A 14,220-nucleotide genomic window follows, 5' to 3' on the forward strand; every position below is an offset into this window, starting at 1 on the left:
ATAGCATATGGGAACCGGTATTGAGGAAAGATAGAAAAATAATAGATTTATAAGCCTTAAAATTCACCCCATAATTGCCCACGGGCATATGGCGTAGTGGTTAAGAGCGCGGGCTACTAACCCCAAGGTTCCGAGTTCGATTAATAATAATAATAATATAATAATAATAATAATAATAATAATAATAGTAACATCGATAGGAATGAGAACCCAGGTTCGAAATTTCCCCAAGACACCTGACGAAGGCTGGAGGGTATATCAGCCGAAACGTTGTGTTAACAACAAACAAGATGAGAACGAATATCCGTCAAATGTAGATAATGTAAATAATGTAAGATTATCTAATTTAAAATATCGTCAATCGTATGAAAAATATATGACAGTCTGTACATTCATGTCCATTGCTTTCTCCCTCTCTATTTGTGTGTGTGTTCATGACTGAGTGGTAACATTAAACAAATATACATTTGGATTTTTAAATTAAAGAATAAGATGTTTCGATATGAACTGTTGTTTTCCTCCCTCAGTACGAACCATCACCTTTATAGTTCGAGTTGGATAAAACTCTTCTATATAAATTTATAGTATCGAATGTAATTAGTTGATAAGTTAATATAAATATAGGAGAAAAAGAAAACAATTGACAGGCACACGCAAAAGAAAAAAATGTCAATAATTAACTAGACAATCTTTCAAATAATAACCATAATAATTTCGTAGATTGGTGACACTAATCGACAAGTCGTAGAGGTGATGGTGGAAGTGGTACAGTTGCGTGTGGTGATGACGGAGACATTGTTTAGAATCAATTGAGCAGACATTTGTTGAAATGATTCCAATTATGACCACTCTACTTTGGTTTTAGGGACAGTGTATCTAGGACCACATCATTCAATGCGTCCTTCTTTTTTTCTTAATTTTTAGCGATAAGATGTGGTTTGAAGTAAATTTTATTGCTATTTCTAGCCAGTTAGTCTTGATCAACCAAACATGTGATTAAGGTTAGTTGAATTGGGGAAATATTCAGACACATTCACGAAAATAAACAAAAGATTTTTTAATGTTTCACAACTTCTAAATTATATTAATGTCATACTTTTAATACTACGTACCTCAAAGAACAGCTGTTTGTGCGCGTGTACGCGGACCCACCCACCTAACATGCATACATACATACAATTTGTCTGTTAACTACATCTCAAGGATGGAGCCTTGTATCTTTGTTGGAAACTGGCTCCCTCCTCAGTGGTAGATTTATAATAATTAAAAAAATAAAAGAGATATACATACATACCTATCTATCTGTTTGTCTATCTATCTATCTATCTAATTGAGGCTAGCTTAATCTTCATAAAGGACGAAAGATAAAGCTGGCATCAGCATCTCTTCATTTTTCTTCAGAATAAAATTAAAAAATAAATATGCAGCCACTGACATTGTTTCATGCAGAATTCAAATGCTTCCCTTACCAACATTCTACTATAATTGTTATCAGAAAATGCGAGTGAGAGATAAAGAAGAAAATATGTCAAAACTTTGATGGAGTTGGGGGTTTAGAGATGAAGTGAGATTGGCGAATAGAGTTACTTCCCTTCGTCTGAGTCAGCTCAAAAACTTTGTGGGAGGATGAAGAAAGTTTTCTGAATCAGACTTCCATTTACACTTACCATCCAGACTACGTCACCCTAATACATGGAAATACTCACTCGTGCGTTTCTTGGTGTTAAATCATCTACGTTCTATTAACTTAGTATTTCATCCTCAAAGTTTTTTTTTTTGTGTTGTTCTACCAACCATCTAATGTTGATATTTCATGCGAAAAGTTATTGAGGTAGGATGTTGAAAAACTATTTCTCACTGTCAGTTGTCCAGTATGAATGTGTGTAGTCGCATGCACGATGACATTTGTTGTTTCATGAAAATTCGTGATGAGATAATACTCTTTTGATTGATGTAATTTTATTTAACGCTTTTACGCTCGCCTATGCCACTAACTTCTGTGAAGAGGGAAATGTTTTTAGAAGTCCTTAGGAAGAATGAATTGGCATAATATTTAGACTTGCGGACAAAATATCTGTTGTTTTTTTAGACACTGTCTTTTATCTTCTGAGGTTAAGTCTCAACTTTCTGGAGTCATTAAAATGTAATACCAGTCAAGTTCTGGAATTGATTCCTATAATATATAGATATGAATGAAATTGTAACAGAAAAGATATACATATATAAACACACACAGATATGTGCCTTCTTTCTAAAAGCTTCGCCCTTAACCCCAGAACTCCGTTTGTCACACAATCCTTTTTTACGGATTTAAAATGTAGACAACTAGTTTCATCCAAGTACCCTCGGAATCATAATTTGACACATTTGCACAACAATCGCGCTTTACTTCTAAAACTCCAGTCAGATTCTGTGATTATGTCAGGATTCTGTTGTGAATTTTTTTCTTCTTCTAAGTCTCATTTCCCTTCCTTCCTTTTCGAATACTTTAAATAATGTCTGTGACACCAAATTACTTGATGTTGATATGTGTCAAAATTAGCAGTTTCCAGGTTTTTTTTTGTTTTTTTTTTGTCTGTCTGTCTTATAATACTACTGAAATTGAAATGAAATGTGTTTAGTGTGTGCCTATGTTAAAATGATCATTGATATAGTTATTTCTAACAAGTCCAAAGTTTTCAATCTGGAATTATGCGAAGTTCATAAATATTACTTATTTTGTAATTTAGCTGCTTGAATTAACAACACTTCTCTCTCTCTCACAGTAAATTTTCAGACACCCGCACGATTTTTACTAAGAAAAAAAAAAAAAAAAAAACAACTCGGATTTTTTGCATGGAATCAAGTATCCTGACCTCCTAATATGCTGCAAATCCCTTATTTTGGTTCGGAAAAAGTGGGGGCGAAGGGGGTCCCCTTCTCGGATTTATTGGAATTTTTTTTTTTTTTTTTTGCGTTGAATGAATTCCTGTGACATCCTAATATGCATTAGGTTAAGAAGTTCAGATTATTTACAGAAAATGATAATAAATCAGGACTCACAGTTGGAAATCATTTTATAAACTTGACCAACTTAGATTTGGGCTCAACGACACTGATGAGTATACTTTCATTGGTTGACGCTTTAAACTTTTGTTTTTGAAATATAGAACAATCATATTTCTTGATCTTTCGGTGTATATTTAGTCTCCTTGTATTGTTTCTGTTTCGTTTATTTCAATAACTGTAGAACTACTCCGCAGTTGATTACTTTTTCTTCACTGTTTACATTGTGGAAAATATAAATTCAACTAAAGTAGAATATACGAAACAATTTGAATCAGTGGGGATGTATTTTCCTGCTAGCTTCAAGTTATCTTTGACAAGCGAGCAGCAGAATAACGATAGATGTAAAAGAGTATCTATTTAAGTGTAAGGAAATGTTATCAATTCCGTTGAATCCAGCGCTGTTATCTGAAAGACGTACAATGTTCTTGAATAACAGTGCAATTTTCTATCTGGAGAGTTCATTGAGTATATATACATGTGTGTTATAACTGAGTATGTGTGTATCCATACATGTGTACATATGTATGTAAATGTAAAGATGAGTGTGTAAAAGTCAGTGTTCATATACAAGTGTGTGTTTATATACAAGTAAGTTTGTATATTATAGTGTGTGTGTGTGTAAGGGCATTGTAATGATTTAACTATTAAGTTGCCTTCAAGTGAAGGCTAACTGAATCAAGGTGAATTCATGTTCTTCATGTAGCAACACATGTCAACTGTTGATTTAGTTGACAACCCACGTAGAATGATCCTAACTCTGTTGACAACAGCATGTGTAAAATATCATATGTAGTAAGAGCTGTATTGTGAATATGTATGAATGTTAATATAACATCACACAGTTCACTACTATATAATTAAGTGTACATGTTATGTTTATATAATTGAGGATAATAATTCAGTATGTGTGGAACTAAATGTAATTGAAACTATCAAAATTAAACAATTTATATGAAAAGTTTTTGATCTATAAACAACGTCTGAAAGATTATTTTGCAGTTTTTGGTAAGTTATACTCCAGGTGCTTGTCTGGACCTTATCTCACCAAACAGTTTCACTTTTCATTTTACACCTAACAAATTCACTTCTACACTTCCTTTCAATTTGCTCTGACCTGCAGTAACTACAATAATCTAAAATGTATAAAGAAGGTGCAAAATTTTAAGTTCACAAATGTTAAAGATCAAAGTACTTATCAACTTCCCCCTTTTTTTAAAAGAAAAGACATAAGTGTTAAGAAAGATTGAAACAAATAAAATAGTGAATTACTTTTAAAGAAATTTAAAACCTATGAAAGGAACCAGTCATGATCTTACTGAGGACAGTCTTGCTGAATTTATGGAGATTCAGAAGTTTGGTGAAGAATCCTTTTTTATTTTTGGTTCCAAGTCATCACTGCTCTTTATTCATTGTGAAATTAACCCATGTTTTTCAAGAAAGTTTTAGTTTTCTTTTTTTTTCATTGGTGGGTGAGGCAGAATAAGTGGTTTCATCTTTAGCATTTGTCATTATAAAATTGTTTAAGAAACATCATGTTTTGATTATATGTAGCGATTGTAAAAGCTTAAGTCAAAGAAGAAAAAGCATAATTATTTTGGTGAAAACTAGGCTGTTCAAAAACAGAAACCACTAAGGTGCAAATATCAAGTAATACAGTAGAATGCCAGTCTACATGTTTTTCTATATGTATCTTATTGTTCTGAATTCAAAATCAATGGAGATGGGATAGACCAAATAGGCTATGTCACTCTCTCTTTTAGAAAATATACCTTGTGTCTATTCAAAAAAATCCTGTGTTGTTTAGAATGTGTATTGTATTAGATAAATGTATTGTTAGTTCCTTGTGTAAAGTACATGCTCCATTAGAATTTTCTGCAATGATACAAAAGCCCCTATTGATATAATCTTACAGGTAATCTGAGACATCTTCTTCAGAACCCTCTTAAATTCTTGTTATTGACTTGCATGTGAAATTCTGAAAATGTCATAATTGTAGCTTTTCTCAAATAAATCACACACTCACACACACAATGCACATTTACACATACAACTAATACATTTATTCATGATTAGATAACATTTTTGCTGTTTTGTTTTGTTTTGTTTTGTTTTTTTAATGCTATTGTAAATTCCTGGCAAGCTAAGACTGCATACTCTTCAACTGACTTTGTTTCATTTCATCAACATCATTAATGTTTCATGAAAGGCATGGATGTTCTCTACTATAAATTTTAGTTTTATACTTTGGGGGAAATCAATACTGTTTGGCTTTGTAACAGCTCTGTGGTATATGTTTATTACCTAGTTTGATAGACTGAAAAACCACTTAGCCAAATATGTAAATGATTACAAACCGACAAGGAAGTCTATATGTGGCTGCTTGAGCTGCTAGAAATAGCAACCAAATTTCACTTCAATTATACCCTTCTATTTTAAAAACGATATCTAAAATTATTTTGGACTGTGTACATAGTGCCTGAAAAGTAAAAGACAAATGGTCACAGGCTAAAACCTCTTTGACCATAGGTCTGCTCTAAAACTATCGGGCTAAACAGCTATGGCAAAATAAATTACCATTGTTCTTGCTGAGTGGGTGAGTTCATATATCATTTATAGCACCATGCTAAGGAAGTCACTAAACCTCACGTATCTCAATCATCTGACAGCCAAGCATACAAGGGTTGTGATGACTAAGATCAGCACCATCCCTACAACAATTGAATGCTTAGTTAATAGATTGGAACATAGTTGGTAGTAAATTTTACTGAGGAATTAATTTAGCAGTAGGTATAAGAAAGAACTGAAGTCAATTTAGTTTAACAATGGAATTCAGTTCCATTCATTATTGCAATTTATTTTATTCATGCTGAGTGACGGAAAGTAAAATTTATTGCAGTTCAGTTTTAATTTACAAATGTAAGACATCAAATCTTATGATTGAAAGCAATGTAGATGGAGACATTATCATTTATATCAAGACTACTCTGCTAATAATAGTAATAATCTGCAAATGATTTCTAACTTTGGCACAAGGTAACAGATTTATGGGAAACTGGCAATAATAGAAATGGTGATAGTTTCTTACATAAAAACAAGACTACAATTTTAAAAGGAAGGAGTAGAATCAATGCATGTAAAGAACTGGTAGTTAATGGCCTTCGGATTGACACTATCATCATCATCATCCAGTGTTTTAAATCTGGATTTTGTCCCTGTTAACTGGAGTGGCTGGATCTACCTCAATGCCATAGCAACAGAGGTAGGCAGGTGCAGCCCACCCCAACCTTTAGGCTGGCTGGTGCCCATTCTCCTTTGCTATCATTAGGCTTTTTTTGGAGCAGTATTTTCTATGGGGAGCATGCCCTTGCTTACCCCCAACCTCAGTTTCTAGACATGAGTGGTCCCGAGACCAAGGCTTCTACCACGATTTTTAAGAAATGTGATGGAAAACTAGCTCAGGAAGGCAGGGACGCTACTCCCTGAAACCCCTTTCAGAGCCCCCCTACCTAGACAGTGGAATGCAAAGCTAGCCCCAACAGAATTTGGACTCAGAATGTAGATGTAGCTAAAAACTAGTGGAAAAAATTACTCTTAGCCTTTGAGATGTGGGGAGTGTGAGTGGAAAGAATATATGATACAGATAATGCCATTCTGTAGAAGAATGGTGAAGGCTGAAACACATGAACAAGTTAAGTTATGGAATTGGTTGAAGAAGTATTTAAGCGAATGTAAAAAATTGGGCCATGTGAAGTCAAAATGACGCTGAAATAATATTAAAAATACAGTGAAAACAATTAAGTGTTTAAACTGTGCTAGTTTGTACCTTCCTCCATAATATAGATTAAAAGTAACATGAAAAGTTGGGTGGAAAATTATGATCTTGCTTTGGTCTAAAATTTTGCACTTAGGGCCTGAGGAAATAGATTGCTAATTAACATAGTGCTTATATGTGCAGAAGTATACACACGTCTTTGGTGTGGTGAGTGATTTAGGTTCGTTATGGAGGTCTTGAGAACCATAAAAAAATATTTGTTTTTTTTTAATTTTGTTTTGTAGAAAATATTGACTAATTATAAATACATCAAGTAGCATTGCAACAACTTATGTCTGCCTCTTTTGATTTAGGTTATTTAGCTTCATTTTGTAAAAGTGGCATAGAAAGGTTACATTATGGTCTAGAACAGTGATTCCCAACATGGGGCATATGTTCCACTGGTGGGACATGAGATCCAAAGTTTTTTTGTTTTCTTTTTTTTTTATAGTATGACATGGAATTGTGAAAATTTTGTTTTCACAGCAAACATACTACACCTATACTTTTTTCCAACCACCATTGGGGCATACATCTTTCTGGAAAGTTATTGTGGGGCCTGAAGGAAAGTAAGCTGGGCAACACTGGTCTAGAGGTTGAAGGGATCTGACAGACCACTGGTTTAGAAGCAAGTTTCTAACAGGCAGTACATGACATCCATTAAATTGTCTGTTTCTTTTATGTCTGTTTCTATGGGGTGAATGATGTTTGTTGTCTGTTGTTGGAAATTTGAATACTCTGTGTATTCTTTAAATCAGTGGTTCTCAACCAGGTTCCATGTGACTGCTGGGGGTCCACACAAGCAAAACAGTAAATCGGAGGTCCATGATAGTATTTTAGGGGTTAATGAAAAAATTTTGTTTCCAATGTATTTATTGCAAGAAGCAACTAGGTTTCTTCCCAATCACATAGTTCCAGGTTCAGTTCCACTGCATGGCACCTTGGACAAATGTTTTCTACTATAGCCTTGGGCTGGCTAAAGCCTTGTAAGTGAATTTGGTAGATGGCAACTGAAAGAAGCCCATCGTATATATATATATATATATATATATATATATATATATATATATATATATATATATATGTGTGTGTGTGTCTTTGTCTTTATGTTTCTGTTTGTCCCCTACCACTACTTGACAACTGGTGTTGGTGTGTTTACATCCCCATAACTTAGTAGTTTGGCAAAAAGAGAGCAATAGGATAAAGTCCTGAGGTCGTTTGTTTGACTAAAACCCTTCATAGCAGTGTCCCAACATGGCTGTAATCAAATGACTGAAACAAGTAAAAGATAAAAGATAGTTCAGTGTGTTTCTAACCACTGTGACATGTTCTCCCAGAGTGCTATTGCAAACCTATACAAGTACATGTGTGAAGAACAAAATTGGAATTTTGGAAGAAGTATCAATAAAACTAGTTTTTAAACATCAAATAATTATGGGGATCCACCTGAATAAAATAGTAATCAAAGGGGTCCATAGGTAAAAAAACAGTTGAGAACCACTGCTTTAAACCGTTTCAGTTATATTACTAATGTCCTCAAGGAAAGCGTAATCATCATAACTTCTCATACCTTCTGTATCTCTTAGAATTCTTTGACTTCACACAAATTTAGTAAATCGTTACAATAAGTGATGGTTTGTTGGAACAGTAAAATGTGGAATGGAATACCATGTGCTGTTTACGTTGTGCCACTTCTATAGATTTTTACATGAATAAAGTCAGAGCATTCAATACATACAGTGAAATATATTAAACGATATAATTCATTGGTGATAATTCATCATGAATTATAGTTTCATATCCTGGGAAGCTGTTTAATCAATAACTCAGCCTCCATGAATTGTAATTTTTTTGTTGTTGTTTCCAGTATTGTATTATGAGTTTGAAATATGATAATGGGTGTAACTCATTACATATTTTATTCAGGGTGAGTTATTTCCCTTGGGTTAACTAAAAATGAAGTGGGTGCAGGTTTATGATGAGTAAGGAGGAAGGGTTAAATAAACTACTATTCTTGTTGTTTGTTCCTTCTCAAGTTATGCCTGGCTCATAAAGGCCAGTTTCCTGGGTTTTATTGGCATATAAGTTCCCCACCTGGACGGGATACTGGTCTGTTGCAGGTGAGCTGCTAGATGCAGGAAGAAAGGGTGAGAGAAAGTTGTGGCAAAAGAGTAAGTAGAAGTTCGCCATTACCTTCTTCCGGAGCTGTGTTTCACTCATAAACGCACACATTGCCCGGTCTGAGATTCGAACCTGCGATCCTTCCACTAGGCCATATGCCTCCACTAAATAAACTACTATATGATAGTGAAATTATGAAGTTATCAGTAAGTGTACTGTTATATGATATAGTAGGATAAAGACAAAAAAAGAGATAGTGTGATTGCTCCTAATAAATAGTTTAGTATTAATCCATTCACTCAGTTAGGGACATAATCTGCCAGTGTTTCGATATATATTTACTGATGTATTCTTTCAAAAACTAGATGTAATTGGATTGTTTTGTTCCGCTTTTCTGTATTTCTGATAAAAATAAATACAGCTGAAATATTGTTGCTTAAATTTACATCTACCATACAACTTACTCTACAAAGAATATCACAACTCCATCTAAATAAACATTATATGAAAGAGTTACTGAATAAGGTAGATTTAGTTAAATGCATGTGCTAGAAATTTTTCATCTATGACCCTCAGATCATGAATAGTAATGTTACTTTAATAGAAAGACATGCAACTGTCAAGGATTTAAGGATATTAGAACCATTAAAATCTGACTCCTTAGTTATGATATCCAAAATATATTCCATAAATACATCAATACAAAACAATAAGAAACAAAACTTCTTGCTATCAGATAAAACAAAAAACCTTTTTACAGCAGTAAATAGTTCCTATAACAAACTCTTAAATAAGAACATTACAGATATACAAGATATTTAATAGAAATATCATTAAGAGTAGTTATAGTTGCACCAAAAAATCATTGCTGCTTTTATAGCCAATATAAGCAAAAGAGAACTTCTCATTACAAACATACGAAACTCTCCTGTGTGTAATTCTATAATTCCCAAAACCCTAATATCTCAGTTTCTATTTCTAGCAAGATGAGCAACCATTTAGAGGCTCTCATAATTAGCTGTTATATATATATGAATATTAATCAGTGGTTAACTTCAGTAGAAATTTTTCATATACTAAAGATGTCTTCTGTTTCTTATTTCTTACTCTTATTGTTTAACCTCTGGTAATCCTAGTTAAGCAAATAATTCTGGCCATCCAGTATCCTATTTTGGTTTGTTCTTAAAGTTAGTAAAATGTGATTTGAGAGAGACTTGACTACTATTTCTAACTGCCAAATGATCATGCCTTTTTGTGGAATGAGAGTTAAATTTTCAGGCCAGGGTGGGTGGGGGCACCCTAATACATTCGTCTGATGTATGAAATCACAGTTCATTAACAAAGGTACTACTATTTTATGTTCTCACTTCAAAAATTGAAAACAGCCAGCAGTCTCTTGTTTTCCCGGCTGTTCATATTTGCTTCCATGGCTCACAAACACAGACTACTGATTTAGTGATTGTTATAACAAGTGTAATATGTGTGTTTGTGTGTATAAAAAAGCTCTGCTTTTTTGACAGTAATGCTCAATTTTTTTGCCCATCATGATCTCATAGTCTCTCTTTTTTTTTTCTTTTGTCTGCCTCTTCTATAATTTCTATAATTTACATCAATGTCCAAAATTTGCTAATTATACTTGAAGCCCTCACATTAAATCAGTCTCAGTGTTCTATTTTTCACCTTAAAGTCCCACAATAAGCATCAAATACAAAGTTTTAATTCTAAAAACTACTGTATTTGCAATACATTAACTCCCAAATTTTCAAACTCTACATTAATTGTACACAACAGTACTTATCTTCTCCATCTTCTTGGTTCAGTAGTTCTTATCTCATCCTCAAAAGTACACTGTTTCTCTGCTAAAAAATACTTGATCCTCAGTTCTTCATTCAAAAGGAATTGTTCACTACTGTTAGTTGTGAAAGCCCAGTAGAATTAACTAGTTTCATTAGCTTAGTGTATTTCCTAAAGGTTTAGCTTAAAGACGGATGACTTCAGCATGGAGAAGGATAGGCTCAGTTATTAGAGACACTTTAGGTACAACACACTGAGTCAAATTTTGCTGTATACTAATAATATATGGGTTACCTAGCAGCTACTTGGTAACTTAATAGGAGCTGCTGTTCCTATTAAGAGTGTTACCTTAAAACAATAAGGAAGATGCCTCACATTTCCAAATTCAATTACTACTAAGATGGATTTTTGCTTCACAACCAATGAAAATAAGTCTTTAACATAAGTATCCAAAACACACCAAGTTTTGTTACCTCCCTCTTTTACGAAAAGCACTTTTGTCTTTTTTTTTTTAAAGCAAAATATTTATTACTTATTTTTCTTTTGTTATCCAGGATGGTGATGATGACATAAAGATAATGATATCAGAAAAGAAATCATCTCCATCAACAGCAGAGATACCCAGTAACATTGGAGTAGATCAGCATATCAACAGCCCTGTGGACATGGTCTCTTCTTACCCCGAGCAAAGCTCACCAAATGAAGAGCATTCACCTCTCAAGGAGAAACCAAATAAAAAGAGTCTTTCAAAACTTGTCCGGAAGGGCAAAGATAAAATCCCTGTGGTTCAAGTGCCTCCTCAGATCAACAGACAGGACTTGACATGTGATGACAAGATCAAGGTTGATCCTTCTTCTTCTTCTTCTCCATTCAACTGCATTCCTCAATTAGAGACAAGCCTTTCTTCGGATTCTTACCCAGAGATGGCTCCAGATTTCGTTGCTGATGAAACAGATTCTCAAGATATTGCAAATGAAGGATTTGTACCCGCTTCAGAAGGTAAAAGAGATTTTGCTTTTATTTCTGTCTTTTGTTTTATCAACTCTTTTTGCTTATGATTGTAGCATCCTTTATGCTAATTATATATTATATATGATTGGTGATAATGATATATTTTTTTGTTTTGTTTTTTTTTTTCATATTGTATACTATAATCTTGTTTCAAAGACTGTGATCTTTTCACTGATCTCTGCAATATTTTTTCCAACACACAATTTCAGGTTTAGCTTTGCTTGCCAAATATATATACAAGATAGATTTTGCATTAATTTTTATTTATTTCATAGTGTATGTTTGGTAGTCTATAAAATACCTCCAAATTTGCATTAATTAGTGGAAGAAATATTTTCATTTGTTTTGAATACCTAGAACGACTTTACTGAAAGTAAGATGAGGACAAATTAAAAACGAGGGAGAATGAAGACAGTAACTTGTGAAATGCACACTGACAATTAACACACTGCCATAATATAATTAATTAATCAGTCAAAATCAAGTCTTGGGAGGCTTACCTTCTACACCTCAAGTTTTCCACCATCTTTCTCCTTATTCATTCTATAATATTGCTCATCTCCACCCTTGTGCTCTTCTTATTCCTATTTTATCAGTATTTGTCCATGCATGTCTGTTTATTAAAGGTAGGGTTTCATGGTGTTGTTTTATATGACCAAACCATTTCATTTATAGCCTTTTCAAACTGACAGAAGAGTTTCATGGCTTACAAGTCTTCTCAAGTATTTCTTTACTAGTACACTCACTAGTTTGATGTTCTTTATAGCTTTTCAGTAATATTCTATTCCAAAGCCCCAGATCCTTTTCTCACTTTCACCAACTAACAACCAACATTCACACTCTCACAGAGTAAAGTTGAAATATGTGTGTATCTGTGTGTATATTTAACATATATTATATATCTATGCATATATTATTATATCAGTCGGTGGTTCATATATCTGAAAAAGAAGCACACTCTAAAACATTAAAGTAGAAATATTTAGAAAGTTTTTTTTTTTATGGTTGGTCAGAAAGTGACCATTGGTTTCACACTGATAAAGCTCTTAACTGTATAGGCAACTATATAGCTAAGAGCTTTATTGGTGCAAAACCAGTGATCGCTCTCTGACTGGCCATAACCTTCTAAATATATATTGTTTGATGTGATACAGTCATTTTTTTTTTGTTTTTTAAGGAGATATAGACAACTAACTTCAGTCTAATATATTATTGATTTCTATTTCATTCATACACATGAATGAAAAGCACAATCAAACTTAAGATTTGAATTGATGTATAGTTTATGGTTCACTTGCATTTGTATCAAATCTCTCCTTCCCCCATAGAATAGAAAATGAATCTGTTTATAAAAAAAAAAATTGTTTGCATAGACAATAAGTAGGAATATCAAACTGTTGATTTGAGCCTATTACTTTTATTTGTTTTATTTAACAGTGGTGGATTTCAGTACAGTATTTCAAAGATTCAAACTAGATATGCAAAAATAATTTCGTAGTACTAGTATATTAGTTATTTCCTGCTTCACTAAGTTATGCAATCATGGTAGTGTGTGTGTGTATGGTGTGAGAGGGAGAGAGTTATCTCTACATCTGCTGCAATTAGTTGGAGGATAGAACCATATGAACAAGCTACTTTTTCAACACAATGTTCTACCATTACTTCCTTTGTCCCACCACCACCACCACCACCAAAAACACCTCCCACTATTGCTTTTAGTGTTTACTTCACTGACATGTTTAGTATTTATAACCCTTATCGTTATCACCATCATTACTGTGAGCCAACAAGTAGTCTCTACAGTCACTTGAACTGCTAGTGATAACTAAATCTCTCTCTTAAATCAAAATTATCATTTTAAATTAAAAAAAAATAAAGGAGTAATAGATAAGGTAGCTGAGCAGAGATTACCACTAGAACATCTGCTTGATCAGGACTGGTCTGAAGTTGTTAAACAACCATTGTTTCTTTAGTGTATTTTTGTTTCCATGATAGCTTGGGTTGAAAAGACCTTCGATTTCACCATATATCCTGAATTGTATGTAATCCTGTGTTAGACATGGAAGCAATAATGTCTTTGAGATCCAGTGTTCCCCACTTTGATAGAAGAAACTGCTACAAATTACAACAGATTTTAAAATGAAGCAAATGAACATTTAAAAAGTTTTTCATTTAAATTGTGAATAAGGAATTGAGAGGAAAACTTTGGTTTTAGTTATGTGGTTTCATAAGAACATCTACATTTCCTGATGATTTTCAAGCTCATTCCCTTGTTTTGTTATGAATAAATATTAATTATGTCAAAATTAGAGGAATGGAAAATCTGTCATGTGACTTTTGTGCTTTTTCCAAGTACATTAACTGCACTAGTGAAATGGTTTCAACTGTAATTGAAACTGTATTATATCTTACCCTGAGTTTATTCTGGTATATGA

General features: G+C 33.3%; 1 protein-coding gene across 6 annotated transcripts in view; it reads left to right on the forward strand.

The window, feature by feature from the left end:
- LOC106876125 (protein PFC0760c) overlaps window positions 1-14,220 on the forward strand; it is a 385,512-nt gene that overhangs the window by 150,836 nt on the left and 220,456 nt on the right. For all 6 annotated transcript variants that reach the window (XM_052972740.1, XM_052972743.1, XM_052972739.1 and 3 more), the window contains exon 6: window positions 11,329-11,773. In XM_052972740.1, the coding sequence (XP_052828700.1) occupies window positions 11,329-11,773 (445 nt within the window). The remainder of the gene's footprint in view (window positions 1-11,328; window positions 11,774-14,220) is intronic.

The sequence above is a fragment of the Octopus bimaculoides genome, chromosome 14 (assembly GCF_001194135.2).
Source record: "Octopus bimaculoides isolate UCB-OBI-ISO-001 chromosome 14, ASM119413v2, whole genome shotgun sequence".
Classification (NCBI taxonomy): domain Eukaryota; kingdom Metazoa; phylum Mollusca; class Cephalopoda; order Octopoda; family Octopodidae; genus Octopus; species Octopus bimaculoides.